At 41.4% G+C, this 22,845-nt stretch overlaps 1 protein-coding gene across 2 annotated transcripts; it reads right to left on the reverse strand.

The window, feature by feature from the left end:
- Positions 1-15,299: 15,299 nt before the first annotated feature.
- LOC110700037 (ELMO domain-containing protein B-like) lies at positions 15,300-22,300 on the reverse strand. Of its 2 annotated transcripts, none has more exons than XM_021877529.1 (10): positions 21,933-22,300; positions 21,563-21,752; positions 21,362-21,464; positions 18,792-18,892; positions 18,516-18,584; positions 17,353-17,468; positions 17,205-17,259; positions 16,284-16,404; positions 15,825-15,967; positions 15,300-15,730 (listed from the first exon to the last, which is right to left on the reverse strand). In XM_021877529.1, the coding sequence occupies exons 2-10, from the start codon at positions 21,707-21,709 to the stop codon at positions 15,629-15,631; spliced, it is 957 nt and encodes a 318-aa protein (XP_021733221.1). In that variant the 5' UTR covers positions 21,710-21,752; positions 21,933-22,300; the 3' UTR covers positions 15,300-15,628. The 2 variants fall into 2 exon arrangements, with proteins under 2 accessions (XP_021733221.1, XP_021733220.1); XM_021877528.1 differs by having other exon boundaries at positions 21,878-22,300.
- Positions 22,301-22,845: the final 545 nt, after the last annotated feature.

Raw genomic sequence — 22,845 nt, forward strand, 5'->3', positions numbered from 1 at the left:
TAAATGATACGACAACTCGAATTTGATTACCCCAATGTCGTAAAGCTGTACGAACTGTTTACTCCCAAATATTAGAAAGGAGGTTGTAGGGAATATTTCAAGCATTACCCCAAACTTGAACCCACTGTGATCATACACTAGAGCATGATGGCGTTCAAAGGGAAGGAAGTTAGAGCAAAAAGAGTCACCAACAAGTTTTAGGAACTTGTAAACCGTTCACAGGGTGAAGGTTACACCCCTTTAACGATTCATGAGATCGTTAACTCCAAAAGGTCCGGAACCAAGACTGGTAGTTCGGGGATGAAGGTACAAATCCAATCTAAAAGAGAAAGAACCTGCCCTAATAATAGACCTCTCTACTTTATTCTTCTCGTATTCATGTGCACTTTCTGACTAACATGCAATCATTAGGTTTACCCTAAACCTGTTTATCTATGTTGGTTGAATACTAATGCACAAGAAAACTATTATTGGCAATCAATTTAATTATAATCAAATTAACCCTAAACAAGATTATTAATTATCTTATTAAGCATGGTTACAAGTACAAATTCCCTTTAAACATGCATAAAATGTGTGATCAAGCAATAACAAATAATATAAATCAAGCAACATAATAATAAATCATAACAATCATCATCATAATAATAAAAATAATCACCATAGTCATGTTAAAATAAAGCATAATAATAGCAAGATCTTAGGCAAGATATTAACAAGATTAATAACAAAACCCTAGCATGTCACTAAACATATAAAAATCAAAGCTTTTGCCCTAACATGATACTAACATGATATTAGGAAAGAAAGTAGGAAGCATCACAGAAATCATAATTGATATAAGCAAACCACCCTAAATATCATACTAGGAAAGCATCCTAACATGACACTAGGAAAAACATCCTAAACATAAAACTAGGAATCAAAATAACAATCTAAATATGATTTCTGTATCAATATATCAATAAAACAATTAAAGTACTCACTTGGATGCCTCATATCTCTTTCTAATAACAAAATACGCACATTAGTAACTTCAAGGAAAATATAAAATTAAAGAATTAAATTAAATAATTGAAATAGAGATTTGGGACCAAACCCTCAGAAATTAAAACCTTTCACGTCTAGGGCGAAGGCAACTTCGAACTTGGCTAGGTGTGTCTAGATCTTGTGAATGCGGAATTTTGTCTGTGAAAAGCTGGTTTAGAAAGAGAGAGAGAGTATCAAGATTTTCTTGATGAGAGTTGGTGAGAATTGATAAGAATTGATGATTTCAAAACGGAGGTTTTAGGAGGCTATTTATAAAGAAAATCAGCCGGATATGATAAAAACGAATCAGAATTTCGAAAAGAATAAAACACGACGCTGTCGCCAAAACGCGCGTGGTCGCCAAGATGATGACAGGGCTGTCGCCAGACGCCAAACGTGTCGCCAAATTGCCAGCCTGTTGCCGGACGCTGCAATCAGTTTTCCAACGCGTTTTCTTATTTTGATAAAATTTAAGCGTACGAGAGGGTAAAACTGTACTTTCCTTAAAAACACTTATTTTATTCTAAATAAAACTCTTAAAACTCATTTATCAATGCTAATCAAATAAGGATTCAAAAGAACCTTCGAGAAGATTTTAGAAGACTATAATCAATCCTAATTTCATAAGGAATGATAAATCATATTAGGCCCTCCCCTAGATCATTGGGCCGCATATAAAGATTAAACCGGGGCCCAATTTAGTAATTTGCCCATTACTTCCTCATTATTCATCGGAATTGGGCTTATAATATATCGTTGGAAAGCTCTTTTCGAACCCAATCCAACTACACTATTATTGGACCCGTATCATGGACCAAACTAAACTGGATTGGTTATTTTCTTAAAATAGGTTTTCAAAAACAGAGAGAAAGAAAAGAATTAAAAAACTAACTGCAACACTAGACTTTCCACACTTTCACTTCATTCGATTATGATTCGACGTGAAAGGTACTCATCACTGAGTTTGGTTTTGGGAGACACAAATGGGTGTCTACAGGAGGAAAGAGTAGTAAAGAAAATTTCCTTTTTGAATCTCAAAACAATGGATTACTTCCTTTGTAATCTTTAAAATAAAAGTTAGAACTTTAAATAAGCTTTAATGAAGGGAAGAGAGATTAGACCTGGAAAATGGGTCATTCGGTTCGGGTATAGGTCGGGTCAAGTTCGGGTCGGGTCGGGTCATTTCGGGTTTCGGGTTGATTTCGGGTCGGCCGATAATAGGGTCGGGTCGGGTATCGGGTCAACACTTTGGGTCGAGTTCGGGTCGGGTCAAGTTTGGGTCGGGTCAGTTTGGGTCGGGTCAATTTTCGGGTCGGGTCAGTTCGGGTCAGGTCAATTTTCATGTCAACTTCGGGTCGGGTCAACTTCTAGTCGAGTCATATTCGGGTGATTCATTGGGTTAAATTCAACTTTGTATATATATTTATTTTTATTGTTTTTTGACGAAAAAACTCACTATATTTATTAAGGCTATTTTTTTCATGGATTATAGTAATTGTTTGACTTTTATTAACCTTTTTTTTATGTTTAGAAATTTAGACTGAGAATAACTTTCAGGATCTCCTGAAACTAAGAGGGATGCTCTAACTAATTGAGTTATACCTCACTCTCTTATTGATCTTAGTTTTAATACGTACTCTTATTATCATTGTCATTGTTGTAATAATTTCTTTGAATTATTCTTATACCCCCTCCGTCCCAAATTACTCTTAACGATTTGACATTTTGCACTATTCACACATCTCACTTTAACCATCTTTTTTAGCTATTATATGAAAGTCAATGTAGTCATGTAAGATGTTGTTGGGTCTATTTTAATGTATAATTTTCCAATATAAACTTTTTATAACTTATATAATTATTTACTAAAAGAAGTTAAAGGTTGGGTCAATTTTGGGTCGGGTCTCGGGTCAAATTCGGGTCGGGTCGTTTCGGGTCTCGGGTCAACTTTGGGTCAGGTCATCTCGGGTCGGATCGTTTCAGGTTGGGTCATTTCGGGTTTCGGGTCAATGTCGGGTCAGTTCCACTTCGGGTCGGGTATGGGTCGGGTCAGGTTAATTTGGGTTTTGGGTCAATTTCGGGTCACTGGTGATTAGGGGATTTTGCTCCCACCAATCGGAATGTGCCACGTGGGCCAATCAGGTCCTGCCAAGTGTCCCCCAGTTGGAACTATCAGGGTTTTCCACGTGGCACACGCCTATTTGTCCACCCTGGACCTATTATGTCATGACACGTGGCATCCTCCATGCCTAATGGAGAAACCGGCCACCTAGGCCCAACTTCCAAGGGAAGCCCAATCAGCCCTAGGTTAACCTAAACCTAGGATTGGCACGTTTCCCAAGGCTATAAATACCTCCCTTAATCCTCATTAAGGGGGATTACGCACATTTAACACTCTCACCTAGAGAGATCCAATCACTTTTATTTCCGCATTAATTACTCCTTAATCAAGTACTAACTTGACCGTCGGAGGCGGATCTCCAATCTTCCGGAGCATCCGTTTGTTTTGCAGGTACAGGCGTCCGGTTCCAGTCTCGGAATTGTAACTCTCCCGCAGGACATCAGAAAACCCCGAAACATTTTGGCGCCGTCTGTGGGGAGAGTACTTCTGAGATGGCATCCACGTATGTACCGACTCCTGAAGAGAGGCTTCCCCTAGACGACCCTCAAGTTCAGTCGGACCATGATACTGAGGAAGAATTTGATGTTGAAGCTCACACAGCTTCAGACGGGACCCTAAGGGCCCGACGCACCCGTCATACCGAAAGGAGGGAACGGGAACATCTTCAAAATGGACTCAGTGATCCAGCCGGCGCACCGCCTGTTCAGCAGCAGCCGGCTGATGGGCCTGCTCCCATTACAAGAAACGAACTCATGACCTTCATGAGGGGCTTCAAGGGAGAGATTCAAGAGTTGCTCAACAAGAAGCCTGCTCTGGCCAAGGAGCAGTCGGCTAAGAAACCTTCCACTTCAGGGAAGAGGAAGCCAGTTCAAGGGCGAGAGGCGACCCCTCATCCTAACTCTAGGAAGTGGGAGCCGCCTGCCCTTGATTTCACAAAGTACCGCTTTCCTACTCCAGGAAAGAGGAAACCTGTTCGTCATATTCAGGCGGACGGGTCGAAGAAAACATACACAGATGCTCGGTTATTGCTAGAACAGAAGAATAATGACCGATTGTCAGAGTCGGCTTCTACTTCAGACTTCCAAGACAGTCTACGCAATACCTCGATGAAGTATACTCAGTCGTATCATGAGTCAGTCAGGCGGCACCTCCCGTCAGTCCGGCTTTCATAGTGACTAGGCGGTACCAAACTTACCATTTGTACCGCAACAACAATATAATTTGCAGCCACCTCTGTTTGGTGGGCAAGCAGCAAAGAATGTCCAACCTATGGACTGGCAGCTATAGTTGCTTAGACTTGGGGAACAGCCGTCGCCCTTCTCCAAGGAAATTGCTGAAGCCGCTCAGCCGGCCAAAGTGAAAAATGTATTAGTAGGCGCCTATGACGGCACTACTAACCCAGAAGACCATTTGATGGCATTCACCAACCTGATGTACCTTCAAGGGTTGGATGATCCCACTTGGTGCAAGTGTTTCCCAGCGATTCTCAAAGGAATCGCACAACAATGGTTCGGCAACCTGCCGACTGGTTGTGTGAATAATTTCAGGACGCTTGCTTACTTATTCACCTCCAACTTTGCCATGAACATACCTGCGAAGAAGACGACCCTTGATTTAGGAACGATTCAGCAGGGCGAGAAGGAGGGGCTCCGTTCTTACATCAGGCGGTTTAACCTGATGAGAATACAGATTCAAGGGTTACCGGATGAGGTAGCCTATACTGACTTTTTCAGAGGCCTCAAAGACGGATCGACATTCAAATTTGATTTGGTCCGAAAGAGGGTGGCGACTTTTCAAGAGGCCTTGGTTGAAGCGGAAGCTTATATACAGGCGAATGATCTTTGTAGTACAAAACAGTCGGACGGGAAAAGGTTCGACAAAAAAGAAGGACGACAGAAACAGTTGTCGAACAAAGATGAAAAGAAAAGAAAAGAGGTCTGGGCGGCTGATTCCTCTAAACAACCGGCCTAGAAGAACAAAAAAGAATTCAAACCATACTCCCCAAAGTATGCGTTTAACAAGGATAGCCAAGCTATCCTAAAGGAAATCAAGGGACGGATCTCAATTGAGAAGCCGGTCCCCATGAAGGGTTCTGCAAGCAACCGGAACCAAGAAAAATTCTGTGATTATCATGAAGATGTTGGTCATCACACCAACGAATGCATCAGTCTCATGCGGTATCTGGACCGCCTGGCTGAGCAAGGCGATCTTGACTCTTATGTCAAGAAATCTACTGGGAACACTTCCTCGAAAAAGTAGTCGGCCAAAAAGAGTCAACAGGCCGACAGCTCTGATACAGACGATGCAGTCGTCTACACCATTGCAGGCGGCTTCGCAGGAGGCGATCCCACGATTAGGGGCAACAAAGACAATATCAGGCGGCTAGATGTAAATTCCGTTCACCAAGAACGGCCCCCCAAATATTCATTTCCTGAGATTGTCATCACTGAAGAAGATCTAGGAGGGGTAAGGGGGCCGCATGACGACCCTATCGTTATTGAATGTAAAGTGGCCAACCAGAGAGTTGGCCGAATCCTTATAGATACTGGAAGCTCCTCAGATCTTATCAGTAGCAAATGTCTTTCAAAACTAAAATATCAGACTGATTGCATACATCCGGCATCCCACCCTTTAGTAGGGTTTGGAGGAGGAGTCGTCCACCCAGTGGGACGAGTGGATTTACCCATCCGCCTGGGTGAAAAAGGGGAAGGACGACACATGGTAGTCCGGTTCCTGGTAGTAGAAGAAATCTCGGCCTACAACATGATTCTGGGACGACCAACCCTGAATAATTCCAAGGCTGTTATAATCCCATCTCTTATGTTGCTCAAGTTTGAGAGGGATAATGGAACGGTCGGGTCCCTACGGGGAGATCAGAGGATGGCCCGAGAGTGCTATCTCTCGGATATCAAGCCCACTGTTATGGCCACTGGGTCAAGTGGTGGAAAAACAGACCTTGAAAATGTCAAGGAGAGTGCGCGTGTTCAAGAAGCAGGCGACAAGAAGAGAAAGGCAGCCCAGACGGGGGCCGCAAGAAAGGACAGAAAATAGCAATCATTGACAGAGGAGCGGTCGGATGAATTCCGCCCTCAACCGGCTGGTGAGCATACGGACTTGATCTTAGACGACTCACGTCCTGAGCGAACAGTCAAAGTTGGGACGACTGCTCTGAGAGTCCTGGGTGACGATTTTCACAAACTATTGAAAGAATACAAGGACATCTTTGCATTCGAAGTCCACGAAATGCCAGGCATTAGTCCTGACCTGGCGGTACATAAACTGGCTGTGGATCCGAAAAAGAAGTCGGTAAGGCAGAAGAAACGGAACCATGGCGAAGAAAGAAGTCAGGCGGCAGCCGCCGAAGTTAAAAAATTACTTGATGCAGGGTTCATTCGGCAATGTTACTTACCAGACTGGGTTGCAAATGTAGTGCTTGTTAAAAAGCCGAATGGCACCTGGCGAATGTGTGTAGACTACACAGACTTAAACAAGGCATGCCCCAAAGACAGTTACCCTCTGCCTAAAATTGATAACCTGGTCGACTCAACAGCCGGCCATGCTTTGATGAGCTTTATGGACGCCTACTCTGGTTTCCATCAAATTCCTCTATGGAAGAAAGATCAGGAGAAGACGGCCTTCGTCACTGATCAAGGGTTATTCTGTTACACGGTCATGCCGTTCGGTCTTAAGAATGCTCCGGCCACCTTCCAGCGAATGATAAACACTGTGTTCTTTGATCAGATTAGGAGAAACGTCGAGGCATAAATTGATGATATGATTGTCAAGTCTAAGCTTCAGATAGATCATCTGTCGGACCTCCGAGAAACTTTCGCCACACTCAGGCGGCACCATGTCATGCTCAATTCCAAGAAATGTGTATTTGGAGTTGAGTCTGGGAAATTTCTCGGATTCCTTATCAATCATAGAGGAATAGAGGCGAACCCTGAGAAGGTGCAGGCGGTCATCGACATGCAGTCGCCTCGTACCGTCCGAGAGGTTCAGAAGTTAACAGGTTGTCTGGCGGCCTTGGGAAGATTTCTAAGCCGATCAGGCGACAAATGCTTATATTTCTTCCAAGCCATTAAGAAGAAGGCAAGGTTTGAATGGGGGCCGGATGCTGAGGCGGCCTTCCAGAAATTGAAAGTTCACTTGCATTCCTTGCCGAGGCTGGTCAGCCCTTTGCCCAAAGAAGTACTCTACATGTACCTGGCCGTCTCTGATCATGCGTTAAGCGCTGTTCTTCTTGCTGAAAGAGACGGCTGTCAGCTACCGGTCTACTTTTTGAGTCATGTACTAAAAAATGTCGAGTTGAGGTATCCTTTAGTGGAGAAATTTGGTCTTGCGCTCTTCATGACTGTTAAAAAATTGAAGCCCTACTTTTTGGCACATGCAGTCGTCGTGTATACAGATCAACCTATCAAGCGGCCACTGACCACCATGGAGTCGTCAGGCCGGATGATCAAATGGGCCATAGAAATACAGAGCCTCGAAGTTACTTTCGAGCCTAGAAAAATAGTGAAGGGGCAAGCCTTTGCTGACTTTATTGTTGAGATGACTCGTCCCCCTGATTCTCGAGATCCAGACCAAGTCTGGAAGGTATATGTGGATGGAAGCTCTACTTCAAATGGTTGTGGAGCAGGCGTCATATGTCAGTCGCCGGAGGGCGACAGGTACGAGTATGCTTTACGCTTCAGTTTTCAGGCCTCAAACAATGAGGCAGAATATATGAAGCTTTACTAGCCGGAATCCGCATGTGCAAGGCGGCAGGGGCACGAAAGATAGACGCCTGTTCCGATTCACAATTGATAGTGAGTCAGTATAATGGCGAATACGAAGCAACCCATCCGGCCATGATCAAGTATTTACAGGCGGTACGACAGGCAGTCGGATCCCTTGAAGATTTTCATCTGACTCAAGTGCCGAGATCAGAAAACAACCAGGCGGATGCACTTTCAACATTAGCATCATCCGCCTCTTGTGATACTCCTCGAACTGTTTTTTGGGAAGTAATGGAAAAGAGAAGCATCGAGGAAGACCCTATTGGAATCCTAGACAGAAGCTCAACCTGGATGGATCCAATCAGAGCATATCTGACAGACAGTACCCTGCCGGATGATCATCACCAGGCGGCAGCGCTGAAAAAACGGGCAGCCAGTTTTGAAATGATAAAGGGAGAACTTCACAAAAGAGGGTACCTTCAACCCTACTTAAAGTGTGTTACTCCAGAAAAGGGACGAGAGATACTAGACAATCTTCACTCTGGTTACTGCGCTTCCCATATAGGCGGTAGGTCGCTTGCTCAACGGACAAGGAGGCAGGGCTACTTTTGGCCTACTTTAGAAGCAGATGCAATGGAGATGGTGAAAAAATGTGACAAGTGCCAAAGGTTTGGCAAACTAATTCACCGTCCGGCTACTGACCTTACTACCATTCATAGCCCACTACCGTTTGCTAAGTGGGGCATGGATATTCTGGGTCCCTATTGCTACAGGCGGAAGGAGGTACATACTTGTTGCAGTCGACTACTTCACTAAATGGGTGGAGGCGGAGGCTGTAAAGGGAATCAAGACGAAGGATGTAATTTCATTCATCTGGAAAAATTTCATCACTCGGTTCGGGGTTCCCATGTCTATGGTTTTTGATAATGGTCCCCAATTTGAGACGCCTGTTCTCAAAAGCTGGTTGAGTGACCAAGGAATTGCATACCACTTTGCATCAGTCGGCCGTCCACAAGCAAACGGCCAAGTAGAAGCCTTTAATAAAATCATCTCAGACGGTCTCAAGAAAAAGATTGAACGAGCAGGCGGCCTATGGGCGGATGAATTACCACATGTTCTCTGGGCCATTAGGACGACTGAAAAAGGGGCGACTGGAGAAACTCCATTCCTCCTAACTTATGGTGCGGAAGCTGTTCTTCCAATTGAACACTACGAGCCGACTCTTCGAGTAATGCTATATGACGAAGAGGCAAACTGGGAAGCCATGCGCCTGGCATTAGACTCACTCCCAGAAAGGAGGGCAATGCTGTCTTGCGCCATGAAACTTACCGCCTGAGAATGACTAGATCATACAACAAAAAAGTACACAGGCGTCCACTCAAAGTGGGGGACTTTGTACTTAGAAAAATGGAAGCAGTTGGTAAGGCTAATGAGTCTGGCAAATTAACTCCCAACTGGGAAGGGCCCTACCGAATCTATGAAGAGGTCAGGGACGGTACCTACCGTCTGGAAACACCAGACGGCCAACCATTGCCTCGAACCTGGAATGTAGATAATCTTAAGAAATATTTCTTTTGAATAATGTAAATAGTCGAGGGCTACTTAATAAAAGTTTGATGTTTCATTCAATTTTGTACTAAGAGGGGCATGCCTACTGACAAACAGTCGGCTACTCTCCATGTTTAGTTTTCATTCTTACTTAAGAGGGGCATGCCTACTGACAAACAGTCGGCTACTCTCCATGTTTATTTTTCATTCTTACTTAAGAGGGGCACGTCGTTTGTTTCATACAACCGGCTACTCTCCCATAACACAGTTCACCAAGAACTATCAAAGGCTCATAGCTAAAATGATCAGACCAGGCGCCAAGCCAACTGATCCAAATATAAGTTCAATTCGACCTGTCCCAACATTATAGCAGGCGTCCGACGGCATCCATCCAGATGAAATTCGTCGCATAGAGCAACTCCCTTTTGGGTGGAACATTGTTCTATAAAATCATTACACGGCACCTATACGACTGTCTAACCAAGACAACCACATAGTCGTTTCCCGGCAAGGATACCTCTCACTTAACTGACTAATCAGGTCAAACAAGTGTTCGCAGTAACCATCCGTGTCAACCAACCGACTGAACTACTTGGGATAAGAACAGTCGGTATCTTAAGAGTTAATAGCCAACAAACATTGGCGAATAAAGGGGAACAACCGGTACCCACCGCTTGATACCTCTACTACTCAGTCACTTGGCGACTAGGTAACAATTATGTTTACGTGGTCACTCCTTAAAAATTTAGTATGAAACTAAAAAGGTGTTCATACAGCGCCTGTTCACACTAGATTAAATGTGGCGGGGAACAGTCGGCCTGGACCGACTAGAGTCTCTAGCTTAAAAAACAAACAAGGCAGGTAGGAAACCACCTTCCTACTTGGTTGAAGGAGATCCAGTCTTTAAAGTGGCCGACTGATCGCTTAGCCTGGAAACAGACAACCAGTCGTCCAGGGGCATAGGTGGCGTGACTAACTACCTCGTACCTGTCCGCAACTATCGGCCATGCAAAACAGTCAGTATAGTATGCAATTGGATATCAAAGTTTCGATACTTAGCAAAATCGAAACAAATTTAAACGAAATTTTTTTTGCATAAACATTCATACCCCCGACCCCTTGGCCGGGTAAAAGATACAAAAGAAGCCGGTCATTAAGACCGGCAAAATATTCAAAACCCCGGCCCCCTGGCCGGGTAAACAGAAACAAACGGCACGCAGGCCGTGAAAAGAAGACATAAAGCTTAAGAAGGGGGCAGATCTTCAATAGTAGCAGCTGCCGCCTGGTCAGCACTCTTTTTGCTGGACTCGGCTTCAGCTGCATCCTTCTTCGATGCATCTCCCCCAAGCGGCACAAGCGCCACTACCGGCTCCTCCTCCTCCAACGCCTCGTCCTCAGCAGCCGCCAAGATCTCTTGATTATATCTATCAGAACACTAGCGGTACGTTTTTTCCCAGGAGGAAAAGTCGGCATTGGGGAAGAGGCGGCCCCAGGTCAGGCGCTTGATTTGAGCAGAGTCTTCCATCATCTCTCGGACCAGCTCCTTCTTTTCTTGCTCGGCCTTTGCCGAGAGCTCCTCAGTAAGACTCTTCTCCTGGGTCACCAGGTGTTCCTTAACGTGCGCCAAGGATTTCTCCAAGGTGTCGTATGAGGACATTTTTTGGCGAAGAGGTCTCAGCTCGGCCTTGAGATTGTTGATGGTCGCCTACAGCTCATTATTTTTCTTCTAGGCCGCCTCTAACTGAGCCCGGATAGCAGAAGTAGCCTGCGCCTGATAATAAAGAATATCAATTGTCAAAACCTCATTTTGGGCAATTTGAAACATTGCCTTATCACAGTCAGAGGCGGCCATAGCTTTTGCAGCCTTTACCTCTTTGTTCTTCCTGTCAAGCGGCTTGCGAAGGCCGTTCACTCGGAGCAGGGCCTAAGTAAAAGGGAACAGGCGTCAGTTTTCAAACAAAAAACAGGTGTCCTGGAACTTAAATAACTAAAAATATGCTAAGTATACCTCAGCAAGGACCCCTGCAATTCCGTCAAGGTCAAGGGTGCCGACACCCCTAACCGCCTCCCTCTCAGCCGGAGGAACGGCTTTGATCATAGATTTGGCCACCTCGACCAAGTCTGGCTCCTGAGGGCCGGCTGCATCAAGCATAAACAAACGGGTTAGACCTAGTAAAGAAGGGAGAAAGTCTAAAATTCACAAGGACAACTTCATACTTCTAGGTGGCCCGATTGGAGTTTTAGAAGGAGTGGACGGCTGTTTCTCAGCCGCCACATGTTTCCTGGCAGAACCAGGAGAGCTCGCAACAGTCGTCCTCCGGCTCTTGGAGTCCGGCTGTTGGGAAGAAGAGGCTCTTGGAGTGCCCGTCTGGAAAAAAAAAAAAAAAAAAAACACTCGGTCAGTATATGCATAAACCCAACTCCAAAAAGAGAGTGAAAGGTTCGGAGCTCACCAAGGGCGCCCCCTTGTTGGGGGAGTCGGTTGAGGATTGTTGCATGATGGAGGCTCGCAACATGGCCGCCGCAGTCTTGGAGGCGGTAATTTTGCTCATGGCGTCCACTGCAAAAACAAATAGCAAAGTTAATAAAAAGTCATAACAACAATGCATGGAAAAACAGAGTATTCGACAGACTGGCTACCTCTTGAACACCGACTGCTGAGGCCAGAGGCGGCCAAAAAGTACTCGCCGTAGAGCCATTTGAAGCTCGGGACGCAGTGCAGGGGTACTTGCTCTCGTACCCCTGAAGTAGAGTCGACCCTCGACTCTACTTTAAAGAGTCCTTTATCCAGGATCTCTTTCTTAGCTTTGGGGGGAACAGGCGGCATGCTGCGGCCGCCTGCAAGAAAAGGCGGATTCCTGTTCCACCTGTTGAAGCGCTTGTTCAGCTCTGTGTCTGAACTCTCAATGATAAGGAAGGTGCTTCGCCAGTCCTTCCACTTGTTTGCTTTACCTCTTGTCATGAGGTAGCCTCTGTGGCTCGTCAATTGATACCAGCCGGTACCGCCTGCCTTAGGGGTCCGGCTGAGGTAGTTCATGTGGGCGAAAGCCTCGAAGTTTGGCTCCACCCCGTGCAGTTCGCACCCGACCACATAGCCGAGTACGTTGACCCAGGAGTTCGGGGCTAATTGCCATAACCCCAACTCATACCCATCCAAGATCCGCTGAACAGCCGGATGTAGTGGGAAGCGCAGCCCACCCTTGATGGCCGCCTCGTAGCAGCCAAAGCAGGCGCCATCATAACTAGTACCAGCCGGCCAGACGGCTGTGTCTTCTGGATCTGGCACGAAAACTAAAAAGTCGGGGCCCATTGTGTGGTTCGCAATAAAGCTCCCCACTTTCTCTTGCATGGCCGTGATCCGGCCCCATGGGACAGTGCAGTAGTAGGGGGTATTTTGCTCTCGGTAAGAGGCGGATGGCTCCGCCTAATTGTCCCCCTTCTCAACTGCGTGAGAAAGCCTCGCCTCTTGTAGGCGGCTGTTTTTCTCTTCTGTGTCCAGAGAAGTATGACCAGAAGAGCTAGACTCGGATTCGTCCTCTGACTAGTCCGAAGAGAACGACTCCTCCCCTCTCCCAGAGGGGCCCGCCTCCTCTCCTTCAAAAGGAGCAGGAGAGAATGTAGACTTGTCAACTGTAAAATTGGAAGGGGTCACTTTGACTCCTCCCTCAGAACTGTCGGCTTTCAAGCCCCTTTGGTTCACTTCCACATTTGGCGCCTGGTCAGATGTTTCACTAATCGGCACCCTGTGGGAGGAGCCGTCTGAGTTCGAAATCCTAGCAGTTCTTTTTGTTCTGGCCATCATGTTCTGCATAGACACAGAGACAGTCGGACTTTGTATAAAGGGAAAAGATGGGTCCGGAAAAGGGCAGGTGGCACTCCTAGTCCTAGATTCAGCCGTCCCCGGTGACCGGCTGATCACTAACCTAGGTCGTGTCGTGTGCTTCCGTGGTGCCATTTCAAAAAAGAATAAAATAAAGAAAAAATTAAGAGTAAGAGAACCGACGGTTACCTGAACGAGTGAAGTTGATGGAGTTCTGAAAATCCTGTGCAGTCGGCTTGTCAGAGCAGGCGGTAGGCAGAAAGAGTCCGAAATGTCAGAGCAAGTTCAGGGGTCCGAATGTTCTCTATAAAAAGTTCTCAAGTGTGAAAATGACTGAAGTCAACACACCCTTATATAGGCAAAGCAAGAAGGCGAAGGGTCACTTCCAAAATTCAAAATTTGGGCGGGAGAATCTCTCGGCCTTTCGCCGAGTGACACCTGTAGCAGGCCGTCGCCTGTCACAGTGCGACACCTGTCACAGGTAACACGTGACCAGTCACGTGCCACCTGTGAGGGGCAAATGATTAGGGGATTTTGCTCCCACCAATCGGAATGCGCCACGTGGGCCAATCAGGTCCTGCCAAGTGTCCCCCAGTTGGAACTGCCAGGGTTTGCCACGTGGCACACGCCTATTTGTCCACCCTGGACCTATTATGTCATGACACGTGGCATCCTCCATGCCTAATGGAGAAACCGGCCACCTAGGCCCAACTTCCAAGGGAAGCCCAATCAGCCCTAGGTTAACCTAAAACTAGGATTGGCACGTTTCCCAAGTCTATAAATACCTCCCTTAATCCTCATTAAGGGGGATTACGCACATTTAACACTCTCACCTAGAGAGACCCAATCACTTTTATTTCCGCATTAATTACTCCTTAATCAAGTACTAACTTGACCGTCGGAGGCGGATCTCCAATCATCCGGAGCATCCGTTTGTTTTGCAGGTACAGGCGTCCGGTTCCAGTCTCGAAATTGTAACTCTCCCGCAGGACATCAGAAAACCCCGAAACAACTGGTTTCGGGTCGATTTCGGGTCATGGGTCGGGTCATTCGGGTCGGGTCATCGGGTCTAGGTCAGGATTGCCAGGTTTAAGAGAGATCACACAGAGAGAGGTTGTTGCAGTTAAGAAGAAAAATGAAAGTAAAAATTGAATGTGCATAACTTTTGTATTAAATGTGCATATTTTTTGTGCTAAATGTGCATTTCGTGGAGGTGAAATGTGCATCGTTGAATTTATATGTACGACCAAGATTCCTTCTCATTATAAGATTTAGGGTGAGAAGTTCCTTAAAATAAGAAGAATGAGAAGGATTTTTTGTGCATAATTTTTGTACTAAATGTGCAAAAAAAATTTGACTTACATTTGATGTGCATATTTTTTGAACAAATGTGCATAATTTTCGTTTTTCCAGTAAATTAAAATTTTTTATCAGTTTGAAACACAATTATGCACATTCAATATAAAAAAAAAATGCACATTTAATATAAAATATATGCAAATTTGTTCCTTCTCATCCTTCTTATTTTAAGGTCCTTCTTATCATATAACTAATAAATAAAGCTAAACTTTTAGGCAGGTCATGAGGTAGCGACACTTGGCGTTCTAACTTTTCACCAAGTGTCGCGCCACGATGGATAGATTTAAATAGTGTTCATAAGATAAAAATCAGTACGCGTCGCGCCACCTTGGATAGATTTAGATAGACTGATAGTTAAAAATTTCATTTTCAATCAAATTAGGATAGAATTTTAGAATAAGTTTGTTGTTTAGAGTTTTATTTTCGATAAAATACCAAATAATAAACTAATAATTAAGCCACGACAAGACAACATCATCATTTAGCGTTTTAACTTTTCGCCAAGTGTCGTATTACGTTGGATAAATATAGATAGATTTTGTAGCAAAAAAAAGTTAATTTAGAATTCTATTTTCAATCAAATTGAATTATATATAAAAAAAAAAATTATCTTAAAAGTCCATAAACTACCCGGGTATCGCACGGGGTACAAAACTAGTTATATATATATATATATGGAAATTTTTATTTACAGAGTGACACATGTCATAGAATAAATTTTTTATTTTCAGTTTAGTCAACCCATAGACAATCTACAAGATTTACCAAATTCACTTGGAACTTGGACATGAGATAGAACGAATGCAGATACTATATAATATACATTGCTTACCCATAAGTGCAATTAAAAAAAAAAAAATTTAAAAAAAAATAAAAAGAAGAAGAAGAAGATTAATTCTAACTTAAACATTGTACATCTTTAAGCATGATTTGAGTTCCTGATAGAGTTGTTGCTCTTAAGGAAATGACTACATTGTTCACAATTTATGGAAAACCCAAATTTTTGCTGATGATATAAAATTGGGTCAGGGATTATCTTCTCAGTAGGTTGTACGCAGGCAAATCTTTTACACTGCAGATATCTTCTAACTCAAGCTCCCGTTCTAATTGCGCTCTTGTTGATTTCAGAACATCCTGGAAAATAATCACAATGGACTTACATTAAACTCCCGTTCTATTACTAAAATGAATGTCCAGGCGATAGGATAGGGAAAGACAATGGACTTACATTAAACTCCATATATGATGCACGTTTTGCAAGCCATTGCGCATCCATCATTAAAAAGGCTATACAATACAGATTGTCAAATGCCATCTCATCCTGGGCAAGCAACTCTAGAAAATGTACCCCAGCTTTGGAAGTTGGCTTTCCTGCAAGAAATTTTCGATCCCACGGCTTATAATCCATTCCTTATAAAGCTTTAAACAAGGAATCCTAATAATTCTAAGAAAGTTATTCTATGAAAATTGTAACACAATTTTTCCACCACAAGCCTTGCTTCTTCAGTTGTTCCATATTAACTGGATATAAAGAATAGAGGGTAGACAAAAGTGCAAACATGTATCTTCAGGTAAAGAAAACATCAACCTTCCCCCTTCCTGTTGTAGGGAATGCAGGCATTGCCCTGGCTTAATTCATACTTTCACAAGATTAATAAAAGGTTGGTGACATGTAAATGAGACTTACCAGATTGGAGATCCAGCATTTGTGCTAGCATGAACGAAATATTGATGCCAGCTACAGCAAAGGGATATTCCCACTCAGCCCGCTGTCCATCTTTCTTGTGCAACAAACACTGGAAAGACCCCTGAAAGAATGAGAAGGTTCATTAATAAATGTAAGTTTCCCCCTCCAATCTAATCTGAAAACATTCCACATCAACAAAACAAAAGAATTTATACATCTAAAATAGAATATAGAATAATTCTCCTCGACAATATGTCTCACTTTTACAAAAGCAATGGTTAAAAGAAGACAGGGACAGACATGCCGAGAAAAATAAAAGTGTCCTATACAACATGATAAGTAATAGAGTTGAATCAATACCATTACAGGCAAAGAAAATCAAATGAGGTGCAGGTGAAACTATTATACTAGACATGATCAAGAAGGATCCAGATGGAAGCTTGAAAGAGTTGCAACAGTTAAAATACTATGGAGTATCTTTAACTTTAAACGCAGGGAATACGAATTACTAACAGGAGCTCGAAAAGTTTGATGGGATGGATCAGGATAGGCAGTGGACATGGAGCTGCTAGGATTACATAAGGAGATGCAAGACTACACAAATGGTATGTAGTGCAGATGGGAATAGCAAGTTCAACAGTAAGCATTACTGGAAAAAGGGTTTTTGGTGATGACAATGGTTAGCCGATCTTGGATTATTACACATTACTCTCAGCTTTCAGCAGACTTACCCCCTGCACAGTTATACTCTAAAGATTGCACTCCTAGTGTCAACATCATGTGGATTTCATAACCAGGAAAATTTATTGGAACACTAATACAAGTACAAGAGATTGAGAACATTCAAAATTACGTTAAAATATGAATGCAAAAATGGTAAACAATGAAAAAGATCTAAAGACTGAATAGTTGGATACATACCGGATATTTTTCGGCAAAATATATGAGATTCTCAAGTGATATGTATCCTCCACCCCTAGTATAAGAAGATAATGACATCTAAAATCAGATTCTGGTAAGTAGAAGGATGGCTTTTATTTGGAAGTCTAGCATCGAACAGTAAGCATACCTAAAATCTGTTGAGGGATCAGTGCCTTGCCAGCCCATTTCCTTCCAAAATTCTGATTTAAGAGGTGGGAGCTCCCTATTGGGAAAAGCCAACCTCCACAGCTGCTTAAGAGCATCCTGGAAGCAAAAAGTTGTTTTTGTTAATGTGATACTATCAAATATGCATCAACATACATTTAAGTTTTCTTTTTTGAAAATATAAATAAACAAATATGTAGAATAAAAATGCACAATGGAAATAAGATGGTCCATATTGACGGTCCATATTGACATTAGACAGGTAACAGTTATAAGTGAAAATGAAAGGGTGGATTTTTGAGCTCCGAATCATGTCACGTAATGACATGCAAAGGATGTGATGAATTGGACTACGCATAGCGAGAATTAATAGTAGATTTTGATTTTTGGTAGTTGTCCTATCAGAACATTTATTGATTTCATTCGGTGTATAAAATCCGTGCCGATATACTTTAAATATGTTAAATTGCTTGCAAATTATGCAAATATCAGACAATTCAAGAGCAAGTATTAATCCATCCAAAGAGAAGCAAGCATTAACTATGTCAGAACAAAAAAAATCAAGAATTTATCTACAATAGACAATCAGGAATAGACATGATAAAATACATGAATTTAGAAAGGATTAAAGAGGCCATTCAATGATCATTAGTAGCTTCAGATAGTTTCTGGGTGAGATGGAGGGATGTGTACACAGAATTTAATAGCAAAGCATAGCTGACAAACATAATCAACAAGAAGGCAGCAAGACAATAAGCTGAACAGGTCAGCCGCATTAGAAACAAAAAATTGTTTGAGCAAATTTGATTAATTCAGTAATTAAAACTAGATAACACCTAATGTATAGCTTGTCAGAACCCTAATAATTTCATTTGGTTTATCCAAAGAGCTGCAAATAATATCTCATGTGTTATTCTCATTGTTTAAAGGAATAATCTGCCAAAAGAAACTTTACTGCATTGCTACTGCTGCTCAAGCAATTTACAAAAAACTGTCATGTTCCATTGTCCTTACAGTTAGTATACGTAAATAACAAGTATGATTATTAGATATATTTACTAAATAAGCCTACTTAATATAACAAATATCGTAACACATGCATTAAAAATATTTTAGAGTCCAAACAACCATGAAATGAAGATCAACCTGATGCTCTATTCGGCTTCCATCAAACGGAACTTTCAGCCTGCTTTGAAGGTGTCTGAGTCTTTCCTCCTACAATAGCAATATGACAGAGCATCAGTGCATCACTTTAGTAATTAATGCGTATTCAGAAATCTAAGCATATTACAAATAAAATAATATTTGAATATCTGACATTATGGTCCAAACAAACATAATGTTTACATATACTAGAACAAGAAAATATAGATAGCCAACTGAGGAAGAATAAAGCATCCTGATTCCTAACACTGACTATACCTGTAATGAAGTAAGAGCTGGTGCCAGGAAAGGTGTTTGCGATGAGAATGCAGGACCCACAAGACGTCCAAAAAGTGACCTTGAGCCAAGAACAATATTTGCTGGACAGAAATATCATGATTTAAAAAATTAATTAGACATAGGAAAGGGATAATTATCACATGATAAAAATTGAATAACAGATCCTGCTTTCCTCAAGTTCCTGTTGACACAATATCTAATACACTGTCAAGTATTTAATCAGCCATTATTTCAATTAAGGAATAATTACCACTTCTGAAACATAATAAAGAGTGCACATTATACCTAGATTATTTTCTTTCCATCATGCAGACAGACTAAATGCAAAGTTGAGAACAACTGTACCTCCCAGAATTCTCACTATTCACAAACCTTGCCAAAGGCAGATAAGTATCTCTAGTATCATAATTAAGGTAAAATAAAAGCGTCAGGCCACGAATTTTATAGAATAAGACAAAAAAAATACAGTAGTACGCAACAGAAGAGACTATCCAAGCAATAAATCAGTCGCAGGGAAGAGTGATATCAAGGCCAACATCCATTTCTCACTTAAAACTTCCTTTCAGACTTCTAAATGAACTGTAGAAAGAAGAGACTCGATCAAGGTGAAAGGATTGGTCATGAAAACATAAATACAAAAATTGAGGGATCAAACAAAATTGATGATGAATCAAGCCAGCCGACAGGCTGTTAGAGCCACAGATGGAAGCTACCATGTCTATGAAGACTAAAAACCATCTTTTCTTGGAGAGTGCTATTCAAATTATCATGCCTAGATTGTCTATGAAGATGTCATGAATTTTAACAGGCTTAGTAATACCAGACCAACACTGCCTTAAGTAGAAAATAAATTTATGAGAATATCAACCTTCAAACCAAGGAAGATTGCAAAAAGCAGAAAGTGGTATTTCTTTCACTGAAAGGTCCCTTGCACATTGACACTTAAGTATAGAGCTAGTTTCCAGGCAGGCAATGCACAATAACAGCTAAGATGCAACGAGGATTTTTAAGTGTTTATGATGACCCTAAAAATACTATATTAAGTCACCAGTGTTGAGGTAAAATTCCCACGTTTTGATAATAAGCTACTGTGAATCATCTATTTATTTTAGCTTAACAGAGCAAAACAAAATTACCTGAACAAAACAATGTTGTCAGTAAAAAAACATTAAAAAAAATTGGCAGGATTAGGCCAAAAAAAAAAAAATTTAATCAAAAAAATTAAATCCTGGCCTGCACACCATATTGCTAGGGTGAATGGCATAATCCTCAGCTAAACAAGAAGATATATATTACACATGATCTAGCACAGCTGAGTCTTAGGCTCTGTTATGTTCAACTTAGTTGCTTGTTTCATGTAGGTTCAAGAGTTCATTAAAGTTTGAAAATGTTCATTTCACTATTACAACATGTTTCAATAATTTCACATAAGTTCAATCAAATTAAGACAAATTCAAATAGTTTAAACTTTAAAGTCAATTGAATGGAACACATCCATAGTAAATATTGAGCCTGATATGATATGGCATATATATAAACTATGAACTACCCAATGCCAAATGCAATTTTATTGAGCTTGCCTAACCGAGCAAATTTTTTTTTTTTTTTGACAAGAACCAAGCACATCTTACATTCTACAAAGTTCACCACCTTTATATTTAGCACTTCAGAGTACATTGTTTACTGCGCTGTTGGTACTAAAGCCTTGTTAAAGCTTTTGAAAATTACTCCCCCCCAAAAAAAATCATAAAATAAATAAAATATTGAATAAGTAATCACAAATCGTTTGGAAATACCTAAGACAGTACATCCAGGAGAGTTTTATGGGTAACCCAAACCAGATGATTGTATAGTTTGGTTTACTAGATATAAGTAACTTGGGGTAGAATTTATCTTTTTTATTTGATTGTTTCAGTTTCGGACCTAGTAAGCATAGATATTATTTCTTACATTTTTACTTTTTCCTTCACTTAAAAATTCTTTTCAGCCTACATTCCACTTTCCTACACATTTCAAGAAGAGTTTTGGCTAGACACATTCCACTTTCCTACACATTTCAAGAAGAATCTCATTGGGTAGCTAAGTGTTTAACATAAAGGTTCTAGTCTGTATTCCATCCAGGATTCTATCAGTGATCAATGTAGGATTAAAGCTCAATCTACTCAATAAGTATATACTCATCTATGATCATTTATCCATATAGCATACATATTCAAGGTACGAAATGTAGATTATCAAGCTTCTCAGTTCTCCGTTCTCACCATTCTCAATCCCCGAAAAAGAAATTTCTTGGTCTACCTCCTACATAGCGCCGGCTTTTTTCTGCATATCAGATTCTAACTACTAACATGTGATTAAAACTACCTAAGGCATATTCCACAATCGGTTCTAACTCATCACTACATATGATTAAAATCGCAATAGGCAGATTCCACAATCAGTTCAATGCAGTAACAAAATAAAAAGTACTCCATACTATTTAACACAAACTAATAAATTCAATTCAAGTTCCTAATACTAAACAGTTTAATGAGTTCCACATATAGTACCTAGCCACTGAGCCCACTGCGCGAGCAGCTGAGAAAATATAAAAGACCAATGGAGATTGACCTTCCTCCCTGGATCATCCAAAAGCTCATCCAAAGAATATTGCTGAAATTAACAGAAAATTACACAATCATCATTCACAAACACTGAAACAATCCTACAAAGGCGATACGAATGACATTATACAAGTAAAATCAATTCACCTCACGATTTCTATCACCATACTCGCGATCATTCCCAAGCAATGGCTCAGCTAAACTGCCGGAATCCGACGAATCATAATGCTCACGTCTTCTCCCATCAACATCACCATGATGAAGCCTTCTCCTTAAAGTAGCCGAAGGTGACATCACCAATTCAGCTCCAAATTTCTCCTCTTACAATCAAATTCACCTAATTTGCGTCAATTTGAACATTATTTGGCAATAATTATAAAAAAAATGAATAATCAAAGACAGAAATTGTAAAACCCCATCATCAGAAAAACATCAAATATAAATTTCAACAAGAAAAATTACCTCAAAAATACAAAAATCGCAACAAAAATTGAATTTTTGGAACAGTATCGTATACCTTTCTTTGCTTGATTTGCAGTTTTCTTTAAATAAGGGAAAAAATTGAAAATCTTAGGAAGCAAGCAAAGAAGTTGGGAGAGTGTGATTTAATTAATTATTAGGTCTTCGAAAAAATCAGAGGGTTTTGGAATTTGGGGATTCTTGAATTGCAATTGGGCAAATGATGTTATTGTTTAAATTGTTGAGTAATATTAAAATTGGAGTTTGACGATTGAAATTCTTGTCTTGATTAAAAATTAAATTGTTGAGTTTTGATTGCAAGTGTTGTTTCAGAGGAGAGTTGCTGACTGGTCTTTAAAAAAGAAGAAACATAAACAGAACGACTTGAGCAGTTGAGCAAGCAAGATACAAATGAGTTTTATACTTTTATGTGCGCCAGACGCTATAACGCTAGTATATGCTTGGACCAGCGGGTATGTGAAAGGTGTTCCGTGGCAAAACCAAGTTTATATTTAATTTGTACTAGGATGTCAATGGGGCGGGACGGATGTTGGTCTTCCCATTCCCATTCCCATCCCCACCTAATATTTTCATCCACATCCCTATCCATGTTCCCGCGCCTGGTCCAATATTCATCCTCATCCCCGCACCAGACAACTCCAAAACCATCCCCGCCCCACCTCCACTTGGATATCCATTCCCACCTAATCTCCACCAAAGACCCGCCTAATCCCCACCCAAGATCCACCTGATCTCCATCTCTAAAATACATAATCCTACATAATTAATACGGATTATAATAGAAATAAAACATTCTTAATATTACACACATTTTTGTTTATAATATAAGTGTCGTACAAATATTGTTATTAATATTATATTTCACGTAATTATTTTATAAAACAGTATAAAAGTATGTAATTTTGCTTTTAAAGATATATAGATGTGGGTATGAGGTGGGGGTGAGGCGG

This window comes from Chenopodium quinoa, unplaced genomic scaffold, assembly GCF_001683475.1.
Source record: "Chenopodium quinoa cultivar QQ74 unplaced genomic scaffold, ASM168347v1, whole genome shotgun sequence".
Taxonomy (NCBI): domain Eukaryota; kingdom Viridiplantae; phylum Streptophyta; class Magnoliopsida; order Caryophyllales; family Amaranthaceae; genus Chenopodium; species Chenopodium quinoa.

What these genes read in the sequence shown, in the direction of transcription:
- LOC110700037 (XM_021877529.1), bottom strand. Translation starts at nt 21,709, where the DNA reads ATGTCACCTTCGGCTACTTTAAGGAGAAGGCTTCATCATGGTGATGTT. An exon ending in ATGGTGATAGAAATCGTGAG is followed by an intron (nt 21,465 to 21,562) that starts GTGAATTGATTT and finishes TGTTAATTTCAG; the next exon opens with CAATATTCTTTGGATGAGCT. An exon ending in GCAGTGGGCTCAGTGGCTAG is followed by an intron (nt 18,893 to 21,361) that starts GTACTATATGTG and finishes ATTTCTGTCCAG; the next exon opens with CAAATATTGTTCTTGGCTCA.